The sequence below is a fragment of the Amblyraja radiata genome, chromosome 8 (genome assembly GCF_010909765.2).
Source record: "Amblyraja radiata isolate CabotCenter1 chromosome 8, sAmbRad1.1.pri, whole genome shotgun sequence".
Taxonomy (NCBI): Eukaryota; Metazoa; Chordata; class Chondrichthyes; order Rajiformes; family Rajidae; genus Amblyraja; species Amblyraja radiata.
Genome location: NC_045963.1, coordinates 48,458,363 through 48,483,843, shown reverse-complemented (window position 1 = coordinate 48,483,843; position 25,481 = coordinate 48,458,363). Strand labels below are relative to the sequence as shown.

General features: G+C 42.3%; 1 protein-coding gene across 1 annotated transcript in view; it reads left to right on the top strand.

The window, feature by feature from the left end:
* LOC116976495 (solute carrier family 46 member 3-like) overlaps positions 1-25,481 on the top strand; it is a 97,529-nt gene that overhangs the window by 29,548 nt on the left and 42,500 nt on the right. Inside the window, exon 4 of the mRNA XM_033026386.1 lies at positions 15,233-15,371. Coding sequence (XP_032882277.1) covers positions 15,233-15,371 — 139 coding nt within the window. The remainder of the gene's footprint in view (positions 1-15,232; positions 15,372-25,481) is intronic.

Below are 25,481 nucleotides of genomic sequence, written 5' to 3'. Positions count from 1 at the left end.
AAGAGAGGTTGCAGCAAACTGCTGTCATGTTAACACTTTGTCAGGTCCCTTGCTACAAAGTACTAATGGTAATTTGTGCATGTAAAAGGATTTACTCTGAATGAACGGAGGGGATGGAGCAAGTCGCTATGATCTGAATAGAGGGAGAGAGGAGAGCATGTTCTGAAGGATGCTTATTAGATATCTCACACTGCCTTTCACAGATGATGTGAATAGTGGAAAAGCAGTTAACCCGTTCTTGTAAATGCAGTTGTATTTTGATTAAATGCCCAAAGACTTGCAATTGACTCAATTACATGAATTCGAATCCTATTATGGCAGCTGTTGAATTTAATCAATTAAATAAATCTGGACTAAAATAGCTAGCTTTAAAGGAATCTGAGGGGCAAGATTTTTTGCTCAGAGTGGTTAACATCTGGAATTCATTGTCAGAGGAGGTGGTGGAATTAGATATTATCGCAATGTTGTACAGACACTTAGACAGGCACTTAAATAGGCAAGACATAGAAAGATACAAACCTGATGTATGATTAGAATAGGTGTTCTGCAAGACCTGCTGTTGAATCTTGTGTTTCTTTTTTCATTCCCCTAATCATTTGTCAGAAAACTCTGAATATAGTTAAGCTGTAGTGGTCAGACGGTCCAATTTGCAATTGTGGTCGATGTTATCCCCTACCATGGCTTCAGTCGACATATGTAGGGACCAGTGTCACCAAAGGTGGGAAAACAAGGTAGAGTTATACAGCACTGAATTGGGCCCTTTAACCCATTGTGCCCATGTTGGACACAAAATTCATTTCACTTGCACTATATGTGCAATGTGACGAATAAAACTGATTGATTGATTGATTGATTGATTGTTGCTCAGTGTGCCTACCTACATTAATCCCATTTACTTGCATTGGTCTGTGACCTTCTATGCTTTGATGATTCCAGTGATATGTTGATCTCTAAATGCTATCTGTTAACATATTGTGAGATGGGTGGGTGATGGTTGGATCCATGTATTCTTCCAAGTTGCGTCTAATATTAGGCAATATTTACTTCCTCTCCTAATGGATTTGAGGGACATCTGCAGAAAGCTGATCAGAGCATGCAGACCTGGACAGGTCAGACTGGCGAAGTATCTCAGCTTGAAGAAAATCCAGTGCTTCCATGATTAGTTAACTTTCCCAACAATTGTTGCTTTCCTTTCATCGTCAGGAGACCGGTTAGTGCTCATTGTCCAGTCTTCCAGGATGAATGGATGGTGGGTAGGATAGCAATGGGCTACTGCACCCATGGAATTGTCACAGCAGTAATTAAAATGATTGTGATTGGGAGAAAAGGGCAAGAAAATTGGCAAAAGTGTGGTACAGAAACCCACTTATTATCAAGAGCGTAACATTCATGCATTGCAGTAACTTGCGCAATCTATGGACATCCCAACATGCTTTACAGTCAATTAAATTCCCTTTCAAGTGTGGTATTTCCAGCAGTTTGAATAAACCCAGGAGTCAGTTTACACAAAGCAAAGTCAACAATTAGAGACGTGACAAATGCCCAGAAGACCTGCTGGCTGGCAAATAAATATCTGCCAGGACTCCGGGAGGATTCACGTGTTCGTCCCTAGATAATGACATGACATTGCATAGGTCAACCTGAGAGAGCAGGCCGTTTAATATCTTGTCTGGATGATGGCACCTCTGACCGCCCAGCACTCCTGAGCATTGCACTATATTATTAACCTCTTCTGAAATCCCTGGAGTGTTTCCAGAGCCTTTCATCTTTTGATTTAGATAAAAGTACCTCAAACCTGCACCACTAGTTCCACGGAAGCTATCTGCAGAATGAGCCTGAGATAAGGGAGGAATAGCACATATTGTTTGGTTATAATATATCTACATATGCTGTCTTAGGAAATTACCCACAGAATAAAATGGATGGCTTCGCAGCTCAGCTGGAAAGCGTTTGAATTATGGTAGTGTTTAATGTCCTTTCTCTGGAGTAAAGAAGATAACATGAAGGGAACTGCAGCAGATGTAATGGATGCAGAAGAGAGGAAAGCACAGGGATCTCAGTAATCACATTCTTGCAGTGAAGAATGTTGTGAAATAGTCCACTGTACATGGTTTAAGCTTTTTCCACACCAATCTAACTTAGATTTTTAAGAAATATTTCCTGATGCCCCTGGTTAACTTTCATCAGCTGAGCTTCTGTTCTAAAATTACCCCACTGAGTGAAGTGTTGTCAGTTAGAATTCTTACTTTCCCCCTCGGATGGTGTGTGTGGAGGAAATGAAATGTAAAGTGTAATAATGCATTTAACTCTTGCTGGTTCTGCCTCAGTTCCTTGTAAAATTGGTTGATCATATTATTAAGAATCTTTCGTCAGACTAATCCTGTATGAGGCAAGGGTGAACATCTGTGGGTCACAAGATCAAAGATGGGGGTTCTATGTCTGCCAAAAGAGACTGCAGATGATGGAATTCCAGAACTAAAAGAAAAGAGTGCTGGAGGAACTTTTCAGGCCAAGCAGCATCTGTGGAGGCAGAAGGTGCAAGTGAACATGGATCAGGATTGAAAGGGAATAGGACAGATAGCCAGTATATAATGGTACAAAGGAGGTGGGTTAGAGGATGGTAAGTGATGAGTGGTAGGATTGGGATAATGGGCAGATGGAACCAGGATGGGGATGGGTTGGAACAGAGGCTAGTCGGTGTCAGATGGAGTCAGAAGGGGATGGGTACCAGGTTAGGGGGAGCAGGTGTTGGAACTAGCCGCTTTTTCAATCCTTTTGTGATGCGATATGCTGGCGAGCTTTCCTATTTCTTGACTTGCACCTTTTGCCACCACAGATGCTGCATGACCTGCTGAGTTCTATTAATGTGATATATTTTTGATTTGGGTGTCAAATCTGAACACCGTGCAGATACCCACATTGGTGTGATCATGTTGCACATGAGGTTAGTTTTCTGTTTCTAGCGTGCGCTCAGATGTGATCCTTGTTAGACACAAAGTATTTTGATAATGGAGGAAGAAAGAGCAATCATAATGTTGTCACAAACCATTGCAACCCAGCAATGAATGTGAGGTCAAGATTTGGTGAAAATCTGAATGATTTCAAGCTTTATGAAATTGCGGCATCCCTTTAAAGAAAATAATTTTAAAATGAATTGTAAATGAACAGTGGTGTACCAAAATGCTCTAGCGTGCAGGAATCATGCGTTGTTGATTTCCTTCTGTACAATATCATGTTTATACTTGAAGCAGAGGAGATGCGTTTGTTTTCTTTGCTTTTGGGATGTGGATGGTTCCAGTAGCCTCACCTTACAGCTTATACCAGTCTTTGTGCAAATTTAGTGGTGCCCCTTCTCAAACTGTCACCTTCCCTTTGCAACCTCATCTACTGCATCCGCTGCTCTAGATGTCAGCTGATTTACATCGGGGAGACCAAGCGTAGGTTGGGCGATCGTTTCGCCGAACACCTCCGCTCAGTCCGCAATAACCTACCTGAACTCCCGGTGGCTCAGCACTTCAACTCCCCCTCCCATTCCCAATCCGACCTCTCTGTCCTGGGTCTCCTCCATTGCCAGAGTTCGCAACAGCGGAAATTGGAGGAACAGCACCTCATATTCCGTCTGGGACCTTGCGTCCGTATGGCATTAACATTGAATTCTCCCAATTTCGCTAGCCCTTGCTGTCTCCTCCCCTTCCTTAACCCTCTAGCTGTCTCCTCCCACCCTCCCATCCGCCCGCCCTCGGGCTCCTCCCCCTCCTCCCCTTTTCCTTCTTTCTCCCACCCCCCATCAGTCTGAAGAAGGGGTTCGGCCCGAAACGTCGCCTATTTCCTTCGCTCCATAGATGCTGCTGCACCCGCTGAGTTTCCCCAGCAATTTTGTGTACCTTCGATATTCCAGCATCTGCAGTTCCCTTTTGAACACCTTCCCTTTGCATATGGGCTTGTTGTCCTCAGTACATCCAGATGTAGGTACTGGTAATTTTTATTATTGTCACATGTTGAGGTGCAGTGAAAAAACTTATTCTGCATACTTTCCAGACAAATTATACCATATGTCAGTGCAGCAGGTAGTACAAAAGAGAACAAGAGACAGAGTGCAGAATATTGCATTTAATTTTCAGAGGAAGCGCAGTTAAAAAAGTCCAAGGTCCACAATGAGGTGGATGGGAATACATCTTTAGTGTATGGACAGGTCCCTCTACGAGGCTGATAACAATGGGGGAAAAGCTGTTCTTGAATAGGGTGGTGCATGATTCCAAGCTTTTGTATCTCCTGCCCGAAGGTTGTGGGAGAAGAGGGAATGACCAGGTCGTGAGTACTTTCTGATTGTGTGGGCCGCCTCCCTGCAGCAGTGTGAAGTGTCAATATGTCATTTGGAGGGCAGGGAGCCTATCTGAAATTGGAGAAGTCAATGTTCATACCGCTGGGGTGTAAACTACCCAAGCGAAATACGAGGTGCTGCTCCTCCGATTTGCAGTGGGACTCAGTCTGGCCATGGAGGAGGCCCAGGACAGAAAGGTCAGAATCGGATTGGGAGGGGGAGTTGAAGTGCTGAGCCACCGGGAGATCAGGTTGGTTAATGCGAACTGTGCGGAGGTGTTGGGCGAAGCGATCGCCAAGCCTGGTCTCACCGATGTAGAAAAGTTGACACCTAGAGCAGCGGATGCAATAGATGAGGTTGGAGGAGGTGCAGGTGAACCTCTGCCTCACCTGGAAAGACTGCTTGGGACCTTGGATGGAGTCGAGGGGGGAGGTAAAGTGACAATTGAAGAATTTCCTGTGGTTGCAAGGGAAAGTACCAGGGGAGGGGGTGGTTCTGGTTGGGAAGGGCCGAATTGACCAAGGAGTTATGGAGGGAGCGGTCTCTGTGGAAAGCTGAAAGGGGAGAGGTGGGATCCCGCTGGAGGTGGCAAAAATGTCGGAGGATTATTTGTTGTATGTGAAAGGTGGAAGGTGAGGACAAAGGGGACTCTGTCCTTGTTACGATTGGAGGAGATGGGGAGTGAGAGCGGAGCTACAGGATATAACTCTGGTGAGACCCTGGTGAGAGCCTCAATAGACAATAGGTGCAGGAGTAGGCCATTCAGCCCTTCAAGCCAGCACCGCCATTCAATGTGATCATGGCTGATCATCCCCAATCAGTACCCCGTTCCTGCCTTCTCCCCATATCCCCTGAGTCCGCTATCTTTAAGAATCCTATCTAGCTCTTTCTTGAAAGTATCCAGAGAACTGGCGTCCACAGCCCTCTGAGGCAGAGAATTCCACAGACTCACAACACTCTGTGTGAAAAAGTGTTTCCTCGTCTCCATTCTAAATGGCTTACCCCTTATTCTTAAACTGTGGCCCCTGGTTCTGGACTCCCCCAACATCGGGAACATGTTTCCTGCCTCTAGCGTGTCCAAACCCTTATTAATCTTATATGTTTCAATAAGATATCCTCTCATCCTTCTAAACTCCAGAGTGTACAAGCCCAGATGCTCCATTCTCTCAGCATATGACAGTCCCGCCATCCCGGGAATTAACCTCGTGAACCTACGCTTCACTCTCTCAATAGCAAGAATGTCCTTCCTCAAATTAGGGGACCAAAACTGCACACAATCTATAGTTGAAGAGGGGAACCCCCGTTCCCTAAAAGGGCCTGTCCCACTTTCACGACTTAATTCTTTCATCCCGACCATTTTTTTACTCGTGGACATTTTTTATCCGGCTGGAAAAAACGTCCCGACTTACCTGATGCCATGAGTACCTACGGCTAGCATAACGAGCCGCTACGATATATCTACGAACTCCTACGACCTCCTACGGACTCGTTACGAGCATTCTGCAAGTTTGAATCAGGGGAAAACGCGGGAGAATTTGTGAATTACCTCGTAAAAGTGGGACAGGCTCTAAAGAATGAGGTAATCTCCGATGCCCTGGTTTAGAACACCTCATCCTGGGTGCAGATGCGGCGTAGACATAGACAGTGGATGTCAGAGCCTCCGGATGCTAGTCATTGAGTATGTTGCCTTCTTTTCTTTGGACCTGGGTAATAGTGGTCTTCTTAAACCAGGTGACAACCTCAGATTGGAGTGGTGAGAGTTCAAAGATGCCTGTGACTGCTCCTGCCTGCTGGTTCTTGCTATTTCTGAGTACATAGCTGGAGACTTCACCCAGGCCAGCCACTTTCCACGCATTCACTGTCAGGAAGGCTGATCAGACATCTGCGACAATGACCATGGATACAAGTGTACGCAAGGCTGTCAGAGTGGATAATGCAATTCCACCATCCTTCTGTTGAAAATGAGCAGGGAATGCATTGATCTCATCAGTGAGGGACTGAGATTCTGCCCAATTTCACTTTGTAGTCCATTCTAACATGCGAGTCTTGCCAAAATCGATGGGCTTCTATATGCTTGGTCTGGGACTCCAACTGGATTTGGAATTGTCTCTTGGTGTACCTGATGGCTTTGCAAAGGTCATGCCTAGATTTTCTGTACAGGCCGGGGACACCGTATTTGAACTCCTCAGATTTGGGTTTCAATAAGGAGAAGATCTCATGGTTCCTACAACATCTCATAGTTAGACATTCCAGTTTCAGGAAGCAGGAACACGCGAGGATGGTGTGACCGATGTTGACCAACCATGCTATACTTCAGGAATGGCAAAAGCACCAGTTTCAGAAAACTAAATGAAAACATTCCCCTTCCACTTCACCCACAGCTTTGCTCACCTTTGTTTCCTTTAGAGCCGCATTAGTTTCTTAAATGACCAAGATCTGCAGGCTTCCCAGTTTATTAATTTATCATTCTGTGTATCTCACTGGAGCAACCCCGAGAGCTGGGTGGAATTGCTCCATCCTGTGGAGGAAGCCACCCTTTTTAGGGCCTCCATGATCTGCAAACATCAGTGGAATTAAATGTGGCGGGGGGGGGGGAAAGAAGGAAAGGAAATGTCCACAAATTGGTTTGGAATATCAAGCTCTAGTTAGTCAAGTTTAATCCAAAAATAATAAACTCCCACTCATAGTCCACGTTTCCAATTAGATTCCTGAGGCATGTTTGCTGCAGCAGGAATTCTTTCAGGCGTTCAGGTGTACGCATGTTCAGCTGAACGTCAGGAATGCCAGGGAACTGACACAGCCTGGTAAACATTGCAGGTTGCACAACAATTTAAAACAAACAACGGTAAGTTTATTTAAAACAGAGAAATAAGGGTTATTTTGTGAAATGCTCCATTTTGCTTTGAGTTGTGCACGAGCTTGAGGGTCTGGCTGCACTTTTTTCTGTGACTGGATAAATATTTTCCAAAGAAAAACACGGGATGTTTGAAGTTTTTATTAATGGAGGATTGTCAGCCCAGAAAGTAGATTGCATATAAGGACATTTTCCTGCACTGCACAATCCATTTTCCATGAAGAATAAAGTGTGAATGAAAATCGCGAAATCGTGGTGGAGATGGCGAGAGAGAGAGAGAGAGAGTGAGAGAGAGAGTGAGAGAGAGAGTGAGAGAGAGAGAGAGAGAGAGAGACAGCATAGAAAGATGTGCTCCTTATGTTTCGTCTGTTCTTTTCACTTTATTCATTGACGTTACACATTCCTTTAAGTTAAGTTCTTCTTATTTTATTCCTTTGCATATCTCAATGCATTGAAACATTTTCTTCTACAGCAAAGGTGGGCAATTTAGCATTTATTAATGGAAGACTAGATGCATGGGCACATACTCATTGCTGGTTCTCAGAGCAGTGAGTTCAGTCCCATCTGCTTGGCCAGAGGTCGCAATAGGAGAACCTGTCGTTCAATATGCTTGATGAGCCTGCTTCTGTGCAACTGAAAAGGAATCCCCACCACCCCGTCACCCAACTGATACCAGCTTGGTGCTGGTGCCTCAGTTTGAACAGCCCCCCCCGTATTTATTTATCAGCTGTGTTTTTTGTTCCCTCTCTCATCTCCTCATTGTGTAAGCTTGTCCCATCCCTGCAAGCCTGTTACACTTGTCTGACGTCACTTGCCTTCTCCCTTACTCCCAGCAGCCAACCATTGGCCGACCACACACTTAACCCAAATGTTGTGATGTTAGTCCAAACTTTATACTACGCATTTGGAATATTACAGATAGTCTTGGGCACCCCACTTTAAAGATGGTGACTGGGCTTTGAGTGAGATGTATAGGAATGCTTCTAGAGCTAAAGGGTTTCAGATTTGCTGGGTGGATATCGTAATGTCACAGCTGGTAAACCGCTGCCTCACAGTGCCAGAGACCTTGGTTCAATCCTGACCTCGGATGCTGTCTTTATTGAGTTTGCATGCTTCCCAGGTATATTGTGGGCTTCCACAAGTTCTCCAAAGACGTACAGGTTTGTAGATTAATTGGCTTGGTGTAAATGTTAAAAAAATGTCCCTAGTGTCAGATAGTGTTAATGTGATCGCTGGTCGGTGCGGACTCAATGCGTCGAAGGGCCTGTTTCTGTACTATGCCTCTAAATTAAACTAAACTAAACTAAGATAGTACAGGCAGATGGGTTGTGGCCTTGTTCTTTGTGATTTACAAAAAACAGCAGAATTTATGAGATCTGCCCATAAAAATATTTTCCATCGAATCCAAAAAAAGAAGGGTGTTTGTTATTATGTGGCCATTGTCACTCCACGTGTCTTTTGTCCAGTTGCGTGGAACTGGCTTTTCCCGATTCCACCGGAAGGCTTCGGGTAAATAAGAAGTTCTTGATACTTGCAGGTTTGTCCATGGGATGCAGGCAATGCCAGTATTTATTGCTAATTGGCCCCTGACTTGAGAAGTTGGCACATTGGCGGGCTTGGATTTGTGTGTTGGAGTGGATAAGGATGGCAGATTCCCTTTGCTCAAAGATATTAGTGAATTGGAAACTGTGACAGGATACAAAAGTGAATCGTTTTGCAGATAGTGAATATGTTGTGAAACATTGCAGCGGGATCTGGATCGATTGGCCAGGTGGGTGGAGGAATGGTTGATGGAATTTAATACAGAGAAGTGTGAGGTGTTGCATTTTGGGACGTCGAACAAGGGCAGGACCGACACACAGTAAATGGTAGGCCTCTGGGTAGTGTTGTAAAGCAGAGGGATCTAGGAGTACAGGTGCATGACTCCTTGAAGGTCGAGTCGCAGGTGGATAAGGTGGTCAAAAAGGCTTTTGGCACATTGGCCTTCATCAGTCAGAGGTCATGTTGCAGTTGTATCAGACATTGGTGAGACTGCATTTAGAATATTGTGTTCAGTTCTGGGCACCATGTTATAGGAAAGATATTGTCAAGCTTGAAAGGGTTCAGAAAAGATTTATGAGGATGAGTAAGCTGGGTCTCTATTCTATGGAGCGCAGGAGGATGAGGGGTGATCTTATAGAGGTGTACAAAATCATGAGAGGAATAGATCGGGTAGATGCACAGAGTCTCTTGCCCAGAGTAGGGGAATCGAGGACCAGAGAACATACTGTAGGTTCATGGTGAAGGGGAAAAGATTTAATAGGAATCTGAGGGGTAACTTTTTCACACAAAGGGTGGTGGAACAAGCTGCCAGAGGAGGTAGTTGAGGCTGGGACTGTCCCCATCGTTTAAGAAACAGTTAGGCAGGTACATGGATAGGAAGGTTTGGAGGGATATGGACCAAGTGCAGGCAAGTGGGACTAGTCTAGCTGGGCCATTGTTGGCCGGTGTGGGCAAGTTGGGATGAAGGGCCTGTTTCCACTCTGTATCACTCTATGACTCTCTATGATAGGAAGCAGCAGAACTTTACATAGCAAATTGTTGCCATCGGTAAGGTAATGCTTGAAAGGAAAGCGGTAAATACTTGAAAGAAAACAAAAATGTGGCTTTGGGGAAAGAGAGGACTGACTGGATAGCTTTGCCATAGAACAGGTACAGGCAGCAATGTGTCCCTCTGAACTTGTGTTGTGACACTAATCTAGTGGTTTTTCTTTTTGAGCAGAAGAGTTGTGTTAACCTGATCTTTGCAATTAAAATATGTTGAACCAGCAGTTTAAAAAAAAAAGTAAGGATCATGATACTATGAATGAATAATTATCGATAGATTAACAATTGCTGTGTCCTGCGTTCTGATGAGAAAGTAGCAGAGCAAGTGAATTCATCGATTCCAGCCAGCTCAACGATTGATTGAAAATCTAATGTTCCAGTCATTAATCTGCCTAATTTTTAAAGGGTATATAGTATGTCAAAGTTTAATAGCATATTGATAAAGAACAAATTGGAAGTAAGGACTAAGTTGCATGGAGACATTATGACTTTTATAGAGGTTTAAAGGGTTGAGTGGGGGGGGGGGAGAAAAATATTTCTAAAGATTCTACTTTTCCTCTCAAGTTTCAAAACTGTTCGTCCTAGTTTTATAGAAATGTTTTAATTGCGTATAAAATCATGAGAGGAATAGATTGAGTAGATGCACAGAGTCTCTTTCCCAGAGTAGATGAATAGAGGACCAGAGGGCATAGGTTTAAGGTGAAGGGGGAAAGATTTAATAAGAATCTGAGGGGTACTTTTTTCACTCAAAGGGTGGTGGGTGTATGGAACAAGCTGCCAGAGGAGGTAGTTGAGGCAGGGACTATCCCAACATTTTTTAAAAAGACAGGTACGTGGATAGGACAGGTTTGAAGGGATATGGATCAAACGCAAGCAGGTGGGACTAATGTAGCTAGGACATGTTGGCCGGTGTGGGCAAGTTGGGCCGAAGAGCCTGTTTCCACACTGTATCACTCTATGACTCTATGACTCCATGATTCTTTGATGTGATGAAAAGTCAAGAAAGTCTAGACATAATACGATGTTACAAAAATATTGAAAGATGTAGTCCTGATGAAGAGTCATTTACCTAAATCATTGACTCTGTTTCTCTCTCCACAGATGCTGCCTGAACTTCTGAGTGCATTTTCTGTTTCTGTTTCAGATTTGGAGCATTTGCAGCGGGTTCGATCCTAACTACAGGTGCTGTCTGTATGGAGTTTTTAAGTTCTCCTTGTAACCACATAGAAACATAGGAACATGGAAAATAGGTGCAGGAGTAGGCCATTCGGCCCTTCGAGCCTGCACCGCCATTCAATATGATCATGGCTGACCATCCAACTCAGTATCCTGTACCTGCTTTCTCACCATACCCCCGATCCCTTTAGCCACAAGGGCCACATCTAACTCCCTCTTAAATGTAGCCAATGAACTATATAACCATATAACAAGTACAGCACGGAAACAGGCCATCTCGACCCCTCTAGTCCGTGCCGAAAACTATATTCTGGCCTCAACTATATTCTGTGGCAGAGATTTCCAGAGATTCACCACTCTCTGTGTAAAAATTGAGAAAAATTGTTTTTCTCATCTCAGTCCTAAAAGATTTCCCCCTTATCCTTAAACTGTGACCCCTTGTTCTGGACTTCCCCAACATCGGGAACAATCTTCCTGCATCTAGCCTGTCCAACCCCTTAAGAATTTTGTAAGTTTCTATAAGATCCCCCCTCAATCTTCTAAATTATAGCGAGTACAATCCGAGTCTATCCAGTCTTTCTTCATATGAAAGTCCTGACATCCCAGGAATCAGTCTGGTGAACCTTCTCTGTACTCCCTCCATGGCAAGAATGTCCTTCCTCAGATTTGGAGACCAAAACTGTACGCAATACTCCAGGTGTGGTCTCACCAAGACCCTGTACAACTGCTGTAGAACCTCCCTGCTCCTATACTCAAATCCTTTTGCTATGAATGCTAACATACCATTCGCTTTCTTCACTGCCTGCTGCACCTGCATGCCTACTTTCAATGACTGGTGTACCATGACACCCAGGTCTCGTTGCAACTCCCCTTTTCCTAATCGGCCACCATTCAGGTAATAGTCCACTTTCCTGTTTTTGCCGCCAAAGTGGATAACCTCACATTTATCCACATTATACTGCATCTGGCATGCATTTGCCCATTCACCCAGCTTATCCAAGTCACATGGGTTTTCTCCGGGCGCTCCGGTTTCCTCCTACGCTCCAAAGACATGCAGGGGGGGGGGGTTGTAGATTAATAGGCTTCTGTAAATAATCGCTAGTGTATAGGTTAAAGCTAGTATATAGGTGATTGATGGTTAGTGCTGGCTCAGTGGGCCGAAGGGCCTGTTCCTGCACTGTATCTGTAAACTAAACTAAACTAATCTCATGTGGAACTAGCTCTGGGAAGCTGGACAATGGAGGAGTGTCACTGGATGATGAGGAAGGTGAACCCACTCAACAAGTAGGCTGAGCCTTGATTCATTCTCCAGATAATGGCTTTCCTGGAGGTTATAATAGATTCTTCTGTGATTTTTACAGCACAGAAGGTGACTATTAAATCTATTATACATGTATCACCTCTTTGAATGTACTCTCCAATTAATCACACATCCCTTTTCTTTACACTTAGCATTTCAGACAGTTTTCTTTAAAGTGTGTGATAGTTCTCTTTATACAGTTGCGATTCTACCCACTTTCATTGTCCTTTGAGGGAGTGAATTCTTGATTAAAACTTGCTCTGCACTTTTCAAAACACAATACTCCTGATTCTTTTGCTATTTTGCTTTAATGACTTTGGTTATTGTCCAACCTGCTGGTGCAACCAGTTTTTCCTATCTGCCCTCAAAGCCCTTAAATGATATTAAATCTCCACTCAGCTCTCTTTGATCCTTAATTATTTGGCAACACCGAAGCACAGCTGGTAGTGCTGTTGTCCCACAGCTCCAGTGATCTGGGTTCAATCTTGACCTCTGGTGCTGTCTGAGTGGAGTTCGCACGTTCTTCTCGTAATCACGTGGGTTTCCTACAAAGCCTCAATGATATGCAGTTGACTAGGTTAATTGGCCATAGTAAATTGCTCTAAGTGCATAGATGAATGGTGGTTGATAGGAGTGTGGGGAGAACAGAATAAGATATGTATGGATGGGGGTTGATGGTCAATATGGACTCGGTGGGCCATACGACTACTTCTGTGCTACATGGCTTTATGACTACTTACAGTATAGTTCTATGGAACTGAACTGCTTCTCTCGTATAATTTATGTAAAGCTCTTCTGTAGACTCTTCCTAGTACTGCTTTCCTAGAGTATGATGCCAAGAACTGGACACATTACTCCATCTGAGGCCCTGCCCATAAGTTATAAAAGTTTAGTGAAGCTTTTAATCGAGTTAAGTTTGCACTAATTGATTGAAGTACAGGATGGCAATCAGATGGATAATCAGTTTCATGACCGATGCCAAGAGTTTCTGATGGATACAGTGGCAGGAGCTTTGGCAGGTTACAGTGATGTGTTTGAGGATATGTACAAACTTGATGCTCATACTTGCCTCTGGGTTAGGGTTCGATTGATTTCACAGTATAAAATGGAATTACATTGGAAATCTTCTCATTCTTGATGAAATATTAAACGGTGTTATTAGTTGGAGATCTCTGGCTTACCGAAGAAAGTTTGAGCATTTAGAATATATTCCAGACAATTGTATGAACAAATTGATTTTTTATTAGTAGGACTTTTTCTTGAGTGTTTCAGCTTCAGTCAGTACAATAGGACAGTAGTTAAGTTACTGTTGTTGTAGCTACAAGTCTGAGACATTGATCTGGAAAATGAGTATGAACGCCACATGGTGTCTTGCAAATAATAATTAAATAAAATTGGAACAAAAAGCTAATAATAGCTTGTCATTAATATCCTTCAGGGAAAGAAACTTCCCCTTGTTCACCCTGGCCTAGATGAAGGGCATTATTTTTGTGACATTGTTCAGAAGTGTCTTTTATCATTTTAATTGAAGTAGGCAAATTGGTCAGTTATCGCTGTGTGCATATGAAATCCACATGCAGCATTCATAAAGGAAAATGAATGAAATTCTGCCAGATTGACATTTTATTGCTGTCACAGTTTTATCAGTGAACAGAAAAATAAACCAGCGTTTGAGATATATATATCTATCTCAAGGAGCCGCCAATCCGATATAATTCATTTAACTGCGAAATGCCTGCCCTTTAGTATTCGCTAGATTAAGTGGGGGGTCTGTGCTGTTCCAAGTTTGCAGTGGTTGCGGTGCGTTTCCCCCAGCCATCTCGCCCAGTGCACGTTGACCAGCACAGTTCACCAGCACTTGTTAGCGGAGGCTCTTTGTGCAGGTGTTACCCGAAGCCCAACGTTTTTGTGGAGGGTGTGCATTAGGATCGGGCACACAGCGAGCTAGCGAGAGGGCTGTCAGATCAGATCAACCCAGGTTGCCGAGTGGCCGAAGGGCCGATTTTAATGGGTCGTTATTAAACTGTTCTGTCTGTGCGGCATCGCCAGCTCTCTCTCTCTCTCTCTCTCCCTGATCCCCCACCCCCAACAGTCGACAAAGTCTGACTGAGAAAATGCTCCCACTCATATAACGGGTTGGCTCCGCGTTTGCTCACTCACTGGGGTGGGCGGCGCCTCCTTCAAAGAAGCAGGAACAGGTCCCATCGGCTGGGGAGCTGCGACCCACTCCTGAGTGAAGTCTCTAGTTTGGCTGCAGTTCAAATGGCTACAAATTCTCATATAATTATCACCGCCTGGTCACCAGCTCCCAACTGTTCATCCTTGTGATTGAGGCAGTGCAGCATAGGTTTATGAGATTGATCCCTGGGATGGCGGGACTGTTATATGAAGAAAGATTGAAAAGACTAGGCTTGTATTCACTGGAGTTTAGAAGGATGAGGGGGAATCTTATAGAAACATATAAAATTATAAAAGGAGTGGGCAAGCTAGATGCAGGAAAAATGTTCCCAATGTTGGGCGAGTCCAGAACCAGGGGCCACAGTCTTAGAATAAAGGGGAGGCCATTTAAGACTGAGGTGAGAAAAAACCTTTTCACCCAGAGAGTTGTGAATTTGTGGAATTCCCTGCCCCGCAGAAGGCAGTGGAGGCCAAATCACGATGGATTTAAGAGAGAGTTAGATAGAGCTCTTGGGGCTAGTGGAATCAAGGGATATGGGGAGAAGGCAGGCCCGCATTATTGATTGTGGACGATCAGCCATGATCACAATGAATGGCGGTGCTGGCTCGAAGGTGCGAATGGCTTCCTCCTGCACCTATTTTCTATGTTTCTATGATGTATTGTGCATTATGGATAAAATTTAAATGCAATGAGAAGGGGTCCATTTTTTGGATAGTGATATTTTCAATTTGGTTTAAATGCCATGCTTACTTTATTTTTTTAAAGTGTATTAGGCTTTGAAAAATCAGCACTACTCATGACACTATTCCTCTATAGGGAGCTGTTTTGATTGGACTCTTTCCAATGATGTTACGATGCATTGAAGAAATGACTCTGGCCAAACTGGGGGTTTTGGTGAAAGTGATGTCTTTCAGTCTGCTGGCCTTTTCCACCAACACCTGGATGGCATTCCTGAGTAAGTCAACTATTCAGAAAGAGGGTCTGGAAATTATGTTATGCAATGTGTTTGTCTGAGCATTTGTATCTATTTATAGAGTGTCACAGAGAAATACAGCACAGATTCAGTGCCTTCAGTTCATGCTGACCATCAAGCCCTCATTTACATAGGAGATCTGTCTGTTATTTAGTTTAAAAAAAAAAATTTAAGTAATGGGCAAAGGAGTTTAATTAATTGCAGACAATTTTCATGCCATTCCAAATCCCTTATTGCTATATTCAGATTAGGATATGTAATTTCATAAATTATGCTTGCTCTTAACCAGCAACGATTATCATAAATGTATCTGTTTGTATATTATCATTTCAAATTGCAATTTGAAATATCCATCATCAGAACCTGAAACACCGCTATCTAAACTTGTCTAAATGTATATGTGCATCTGACATGCAAGTGGAAATATATGCCAACACATATTCAAGGCTAGTTGTCTATTTATTGAGATGATCCCCTTGATGATCCATTGAGTAGTATTAGTCATCCTACACTTCACTTGAGAAGCACACAAAAATAAAAATGGAAATGTTTCCATTATTCATTTAGCGTGTCTGAACCTTAACCCTATTAGCAAACAGCAATTTGATTTATTCAGCAGTGAAGGGTTTAGCACTGTGAAAGAAATAGTTGGACAATGGGGAATAGCTTATTCTACGTATGTGATTTAAAAAAAAAAGTTAAAGCCCCAGTTTGACACTGCAAATTGAAGACCAAATAGGTGTTAGCTATTGATGTAGTGGCATGCATTAAAAAGAAAAGCTTTTGAATGCTGCAGTTTTCCTTTGTTCAATCCCTGGGTAAGATGCAACATTTGTGGACCATGGGAAATGTTAGTGTCTGACCCACCCCATTTAATTGATAAGGTGGCTTTGCCTGTCTGTTCCAGTAACTGGAAACTGGGGTGGGAGAACTTGCTTCAAAGAATAAATTGAAGTTTAGCTTCTTGTGTAACATTCTCCAGCTAATGAGGAATTCTGACAGGGGAAAGAAAGAAAGAAATAATTGTCTCATGGTTGCTTCAAATTTAATTCATTTATCAGTGCAGATTAACCTTAATTGACCCACAGGAGAGGATTATTCTTGGATGCAGTGCTCTGGAATAATATTCGGTCAAACAGACTGTCAATATGCATTTGCAAAATGCAATAGCTAAAAGAATGCCAGTTTGAAAGAAGAAAAAGGATTCTCATTTTCATACAGGCATTAGTATGAAAACAGGTCCTTAGGCCCACTGAGTTCACATTGACCATTAAGCATGCATTTACATTAATCCTACATTAGTCCCATTCTTCATTCTCCCCACATTCCCCTCAGATTCCATCACACATCTATGCATTAGGGGAACATTTCAGTGGCCAATTAACCTACCAACCCACATCTTTTGGATGTGGGAGGAAACCAGAGCACGCAGAGGAAGCCCATGTGGTCACAGGAAGAATGTGCTAACTCATTGCAGGTCAGAATTGAACCTACGTTGTGAGAGCTCATTGAATGCCTGTGCTGACCTGAAGTATCTGGTAAATTACCTCTTCCGAGCAACTGAGAAACGAAGGCTCTGTTAATTAAAAACAAATCAACAGTTGAATGGCTGTAGGAATGCTTAAGGACGATGTTTTCTCAGTATAGTTCCTCGACAATGATCTTGGTGAACTGCATGAGATACTAACAATTTAATTCTGTTACACAGTTCAAAATTGATTCCCATAAGAAATAGCTTGGGATGCTTTTAAGCATGCATTGGAGTGTGAAATTAACTGGTGAAGTAAAAATACTACATGGGAGAAGTAAAAATTACACTGTTGCACTTCCTGAGAATAGAAGGCAGTCGTGAAGAAAATGTCATGACTACAGACAAACAGAGACACTTCTCACCAAGCTTCACTCTGGAATGTTGCCTTCGAGGTACAGTCCATTATATTATGAAGAATGACGGCTGTTAACTGGGCATTCAAGGCACATTGAGGACCAAACTTGACCATTTCAAACAGGAAGGGTGCTATGTATGTGGATGTGCACAGCAATAATCTAGGGAATGAGGAATGAAGGAAGGGGAGAGAAATCAATCACTACAATCATCAATCAAATTACAGAAAGGGTAAATAGTTGTGATTGCCACTGGACCAGTAAAGGAGGAGATAACCTAGTAATTATCGCTGGCATGGGGTGCTTGCTATTTGAGGTATACAAATCAGGTCAGCAGTAAAGTAATCATGCTTAAGTAAGGGAGACTAAAAAAAGGAAAATTGACTCAATAATATCACTTGTTTGTTCCATTTGGAATTCTACGGGTTGTCTGGGCCTCTGAATACAGAGCAATTTTCTCCTATGGTTGTTTTATTTTTCATTTTATCCATTCCTCTGAGGATGACACCCGACTCTTGGGTTCACTCCGAAAACATGGAGCAACTTTATGTAGGCCTTCTATGGGTTATTGGTCTATGGGACCCAAATAGCTGGTACCCAATGCTAACAATTTTAATAGGCTAGAGTGGTTTATGGCATATTTTATTTATAATTTCCCCAGTTGGAGTATATAAAGGGAAATTATGGTTCCCTATTGGCATTCTAGTTGAAGCCAGCTAAGGCAGCAGGCACATGGTGCAAAGCAAGCATGGTTCTGTAATGCATCATTGCACTGGACCTCTTGTGGAGCAACCACAAGGTTTGAACGTTTGCTGGAGTGGGAATACTGCGATTTGACACGGAAAAGATTTGACTTACTAAATATGCGTAAAGGATGAAAAGTTTGGTTTGCCGTTGAGGTTGCAAGGAAAAGTGGAAATAGTACTGATATTGACACAAGATAGACATAAAATGATAGAGTAACTCTGCGGGACAGGCAGCAACCCTGGAGAGAAGGAATGGGTGATGTTTCAAGTTGAGAACCTTCCTACACACAAATATTGACATGTTGCTTACTCTACTGTGAGGGTAAATCAATAAGTGCAATGTACTCTGCACCAAGATACCATATGGCTACCTGTGCACTGGAATCTCAAGAGGAATCTTACGAGTCCAGAGGTTCGTAGAATTGTTTTGAGACGTACAGGAGAAAAGGTAGAAATTGTCGTCCTCCATTCTCCACTCCTGTGTTGCTTTCCTTCCCCTTGTTTGCTTGTCTTGTTATTGCATTAACATGCAATCAGTCAGTGAATGAGCGGTTATGTATTTTTATGAGTTAAGTCTCCAGGGCAGCTGCAGTTTCACTTCTTTCGGGCCAGGCATATTGCAAGTTTGGGTGGAGGGGAGGGCAGGTAGGAGACTTGTTTGCTCCAGTTCTCACTTTGCCCCCACTGTAGGCAGTAGTTGTAGGCAGCTGCTGTAGATAGAGCGACCCTAGATCTGGCCTATTTGGGTTCGAATCAGATATTTCCCCAATACATACAAACATTTCAGCAATTTGCAACTTTTCCTCCATTTACAAAAATATTTAGAATTATTTAATATTGGAGGAAATTTTAGAAACAAATGAATCGTTTGTACAAACTGGAAAACCTTTAGGTATATATTCACAATTAGCCACAGCTACAGCTTCCTGATTAGTTTACTCTTACAAAAATAATTTCAAGCAAACCTTGTTTCCTTACTTCTTTGAACTCTAAATATTAGTTTCCACTTCAGATTTGTTCTGGACCTTACTATTGCACTTTATTGATGCAGGTTAACTGTGAGTAATTGTTTTCCATCCTAGTTGTGGTTCTCCTTCTATTAATAAACTACAGAGTGGTAACTGTTCCTGGTTCACTTGCCATCAAGCATCCAACTTCTGTCTGCAATTTTCCATCACAATTAGCTTAGTTAAAGACCCTGTACAAACCCAACCTGACATTTCTATTCTCATTCTATTAGGTTCATTTCATTACATTATTTGTCCCCCTTCTTCACAATTGATTGCACCTCTCCGCCATTCAAAACCACCTAAAGTTTGGATGAAATAGCACTCTGGATAAGAATATAATCTGAGCCGGAGAAGATCATTTGGTCTCTCACACTTGTTTCATCATTCAAGAGGATATTGGATGAAATTTGACCTCAGCACCATTTTTGTACATGAAACCCATGTCCCATTATTCCCTGAATATTCAAGAGGCTATTGCTCTTTCTGTTGACTATACTCCACAACGGAGCCTCCATTCTTACAGGAGGAAATTTCCAAACATTCATCAGCCCATGGCTGAAGATATTACTTCTCATCACAGTCTCGTCATCTTCTTCTCATCTCGTATATAAAAGGAAGGCAGGCACTAGCGGAGCAGCTTTTGGTGGTGGCCATGTTGAGACACATTATGTATTGAGATGCAATATGCCATTAAGCTGGAAAGAGTGCAGAGAAGAATTATGGGGATGTTGCCAGTACTCAATGGGCTGGGCTTTAAGAAGAGATTTGACAGGCTATGACTTTGTTCCTTGGGGTGTAGGTGGCTGAGGGGAGATCTTATAGACACATTTCAAATCATGAGGGGAATAGACAGACACACTGTTTTTCCCAGGGACGGGGAATCAAGACCTAGAGTGCATAAAATTAGAATGAGAATGGAAAGATTTAATAGAAAGCTGAGATCCACACAGAGTGGTGGGTATATGGAACGAGATTCCAGAGGGAGTAGTTGAGACAGGTTCAATAAAAAAAACATTTGGACAACATTTAAAATACATTTGGACAGGTATATGGTTAGGAAAGGTCTAGAGGGAAACCACAGGTAAATGGGACTAGCTTAGATAGGGCATCTTGTTGGCTTGACTAATTGAGCTGAAGGGCCTGTTCCCATGACCCTATAAACTATATAACCTAATCATGAATAGTTGCCCTCTTATTTTGAGACTCTAACTTCTGGTTCTGGACACAATACTCTGGGAGTAAGTACCCACATCTACGCTGCAAACTCCATGAAAGATTTGTATGTTTCACCTCTCAGGAAGGCACAGACGCTGTCTGCTGAGGTCTACTCAATGGCTAACCATCTGCATCTCAGGAACCAATCTGATGAACCTTTATTGTGCTCTTGTTACTACAAGTATACCTTTCCTTTTGTTAGCGGCATCAGACATATCCATAATATTCCAGGAGCTGTATAATGGCAGAAATACGTCTTTTTTACTCAAATCATCTTTCAACAATGGCCTACATACCTTTTGTATAGTGTACCTTTCAAGTACAAGGACACCAACTCCTCTTGAACATCATCAATACAATTCAATCTTTCATTATTTACAAAGCTCTGATTTTCAATTTCTTTCTAACAGGAAGGACCTTGTATTTTTCCATGTTATATTTCACCTGCCTTGTCCCCACCTGATCTCAGCCTGGCCATGTCACTCAAAGCCTCCTTGCATCCTTTGCACAACTCGCAAGCCACGCATCTTTGTTTTATCAGCACTGTGAATATATTACACATTTCCCCCCATCCAAAAAATTGATAAATATTATGAACAGATTCAGGGTACCCCTTTGGTCACAGCCCCTCAAGTAAAAAAAAAGACTGGGTTATTCCTATTCTCCATTTACTGTCTGCTAACCATCATTAATCATACAAACACTGAGGAAGGGTCCCAGCCAGAAGCATTGTCTGTCCATGTCCTCCAGAGATGTTGCCTGACCTGCTAAGTTACTCCAGCACTATGTTTTTTTTAAATTAACCCATATGTCAATTACCCCAATGCATGTACTATTTTGTCTACTAATATTTTGTTGGCATTTTATTGAAGACTTTCTGAAAGTCCAATTTCACCATATCCACTGCTTCTGTCTTATTTATTCTGGTTGTTACATCCTCATAAAAGAGGTTTGTTGCAGTTATTACATCCTCAAAAAGTCTGTTTCTTTGATGCAATGCTATTTCAAACTTCTCCTGTTAACCATCATTGTATGACTTTGTAGCAAATAAAACATGACAGTAAAGAGATATGGAACATAGAACAGTATATATCAGGGACAGGCTCTTTAATCCACAATGTCAGTGTCGAACATGGTGCCAAATTAAGCTAATCCATTATGCCTGCACATGATCCATATCTATCCATTCCTTGCATATTCACATCTAAAAGCTTCTTAAACATCACCATCATATCTACTTCAACCACCCACATATTCCAACACCTACCACTTTGAAAAAAACTTGCGCCACAAGTCTTTCTTACTTTAAGACTTGCTCTCTATTTATGCCTCTTATAATTTGTTATACTTCTATTAGATCTCCCCTCGGTCTCCGACGCTGCAGAGAAAACAATCCAAGTTTATCCACCCTGTACTGTGGCTAATACATTCTTGTTCAGCCACTGTCCTGGTAAACATCTTCCACACTGTCCCCAAAATCTGGACATCCTCCCTGTAATGGGGCAAACAGTACCACATACATTAGGAAGCTCCAATGTAATGTCATGATTCTTATACACAATGCTGCAACCAATTAAGGCAGGCATATCATATGCCTCCTTTATCACATTATCTACTTGTATTGCCATTTTCAGGCATCTATAGATTTGGACCCCAAGATCCTTCTGTGCAACAATGTTGTTAAAGGTCCTGCCACTAACTGTATATTTTCCTCTTACATTTGACCTCCGAGAGTTTAACACTTCACCTTTGCCCAGATTAAATTCCACTGTTTCCCTGCCCATAACTGACCCACATCCTGCTGTGCCCTTTGACAGCCTTCTTCACCATATGCATTTCCGCCGTGTGATAAATTATGCATTTCTACAAAATGTTAACTTTGCCTTTAATGTAGCTTCCCTATTCACGATATATAATCGATGCCTCACACTTCCAGTTCGCTTTATTTAGATTTATGACTCTAGTTTCAGATTTAAATAAGTCACTTGCAATCTTTATGTAAATATCTATCACAAGATGATAATGATTCTATCAGATCATCAATTCATCCCTTCATAAATCTAAAATAGCCAGTTCCCTTCTGAATTTCTCAACATTCTAATATAAAGACAAAAGGGACTACAAATGCTGGAATCTGAATTAGAAAGCAAAAATGCTGGAAGAACACAGCTGGTCAAGCAGCATCTCAAGAACAAAACGTGTATATTGTGTAGGAAGCAGTGATGGAAATGGGGGAGGGGGGGATACGCAGGGGGACAGCGTTCCCCTACTTTTCAGTTTCCAGTTTATGTCCAATTTCTGTAGTAGAAGGGAGAGATCTTAAATACGGATTTAAAAGAAAAACGATCATGGATAATTGTTACGAGTCACCGCTGCACTGCCCTTGAGACGAAAACGATTTGTTAACTACCACTGTTAGCACTTGTTAACAACCAGTAGTTAACACGTAGTTATACAATGCGTCATCAATACATCGATCCACATTTCTCAGTAAATGTAATTGTGTTTTGACCAAGTATTAATGACGCAGCGTTCCTTTGAATAAAATTCACGGGAGTATTTCTTAAAACTTACTGTCATTAAGGGCTCCGGACTGCGAGCACAGGCTTCTTCCTGGTGTGCAGGTATAGTCATTCACCCACTTTATTTTAAGAAGGAACTGCAAATGCTGGAACAATCGAAGGTAGACAAAAATGCTGGAGAAACTCAGCGGGTGAGGCAGCATCTCAACCACTGAGTTTCTCCAGCATTTTTGTCCACCCACGTTGTTTATTAATTTGTACCCGTCATTTAGGGATGTTATGTGATAAAAAATTAAAAAATCTGCATGGTGTTTTCTCTATCTCCTTCAAGTTTAGTTCTTCTGTTTGCCTTTATTTGCTTCAGTTTTATTTAGTGTTATTTACCACGTTGTGGTTGCAGCTTTTGAACGATTTAAACGTATAGGATTTTAAAATTCATATAAATTCATAGCGTTGCCCGAGCGCCAAATCTCTTCAGCTATATGTGCAACTGAAGCTACGGGTGGATTAGTAGACCTTGAATAGATATTGACACTTTGTTTTTAAGTAGAGGGGTAATAGAGAAGGGCTCGGGACCGTGAGACTGAATGATACGGACCTCACAGACTGAATGATACAGACGTCCTGACTGAAAATCACACCCTTCCGATCAGTTATTTTAGGATAAATCTTTCTAGAGAACATGCTACTTTTTGCTTTGCCCATTTTCAAAATATAGAATTTTGAATTTGGCGTTTGATTGGTACAAGGAGACTGCAAAGCTCGTAATATCTACTTTTTACACTGTAACTTTCTACATTTCTACTTTGGGTATGTATGTGGCAATAATGGTTCATGGAATTTTCTCCCACGCGACTAGTTATATTCTTAACAACATATATAAATACGTGAAATTTTCGATCTTTCCCAACCGCTTAAAAAATGCCCGAGGAAGGGACCCGACCCTAAACGTCGCCTAGCCATTCCCTCCATAGATAGACACAAAATGCTAGAGTAACTCAGCGGGACAGGCAGCATCTCTGGAGAGAATGAATAGGTGACATTTTGGGTCGATACCCTTCTTCGGACCCTCCATAGATCCAGCCTGACCTGCTGAGTTCTCCAGCACTTTATGTTTTGCTTTTAAAATTAATCCGTGGTCCGCTGAAGAAACAACACGATAGACCACTCTGGAAGTGCAAGTTTTGCTGTACTCTTCATACTGTAGAACACATCATAATACACCTTGAGTGAATTAATGGGGTTAGATTATTTTTTTTAATCTGTTGTCTAGAATCAATCGATACCCACCCTATGTACCTTATATCAGATTTAAATCAGAATTCTGATTTTTTTTGTTTTCCTATTTGTCAATTTTTTGTGCCAGATTATTTGGTGACCAATCAACCGCTGTCTCTAAGGGGGTTGTGTCTAATCACCGACCAACTTCCCTTAAAATTCCCGTCCAATCAACAAATCGGTCTCCTCCCGTCCAATCAGCCGCTGTCTCCAAGGGCATTGTGTCCAATCACATAATGTGTTGGTCACTCGGTGGCCATTCAGACACAGTCTCCAAGGGGCGTTGTGACCAATCACCAACCTGCTTCCCTCACCGAAGCAGACGATGGTTAGAGCCAACACAGAAAGAGAGATAGAGAGAGATGCAAGAAAACAGCTATGACATATAATACACAATAAACTGTATTAAAAATAGACAATAAACAAGTTATGCATTCTTGCACTCTTACATGGGTATGACTGCACATAAAAAACACTTCCCTCCCCCATCCTTCCCAACCTCAGCCTCATGGACCTTAGCGTACCTCTAGTTCCTAAAACCCATTTCCATCACTGGTAGGAAGGAACTGCAGATGCTGGTTTAAACTGAAGATAGACTCAAAATGCTGGAGTAACTCAGTGGGACAGGCAGCATCTCTGGAGAGAAGGAATGGGTGACGTTTCATGTCGAGACCCTTCTTCAGACTGAAAGTCACGGAAAAGGGAAATGAGGGATATAGACGATGATGTAGAGAGATATAGAATAAATGAATGAAAATATGCAAAAAAGTAACAATTCCGATTTAAATCTGATATAAGGTAAATAGGGTGGGTATCGATTGATTCTCGACAACACGTGGGTCACGCAGTATCTCTGGAGAAAAGGAATAGGTGACGTTTTGGGTCAAGACCCTTCTTCAGACTGAGAGTGTTGGAGGTGGCGAAAATGTTGGAGGATTATCAAGTGTATGTGACGGCTGATGGGGTGAATATTGGGGACTTGGGGGACTATCCCTGTTGTGACTGGGGGAGGGGGGGGGGAGGAGAGCAAGAGTGGAGCTGTTGGGAACCGATGAGCCATGTATGAGGACCTCATCTATGACAGAATAGGGGATGGAATACATTTAATGCAGATGAGATTATCATGGATCACAATGGTCTTCATCAGCTCCCACATACAACAGCTGCAACACATTCCCCGCCATACCTTCCTTTAATAAACTAAATTATTTAAATATATAACTTCACCACAACCCCTTAAGCAGAGATCACATCCTGTAGCAATGCTCTCAATGGGCACTGTATGAAAACAAACTGCAATTTAGCGAAACTACAGATTTAAATTCCCTGGCCTCACACTATCTCGGCTGACTTCACTTCACCAGTTCTAGCTCATTACCTAATCAGTCTCACAATCTAAGCACTAGTTGTGTACCACTTTATACCAAAGATGCTTTA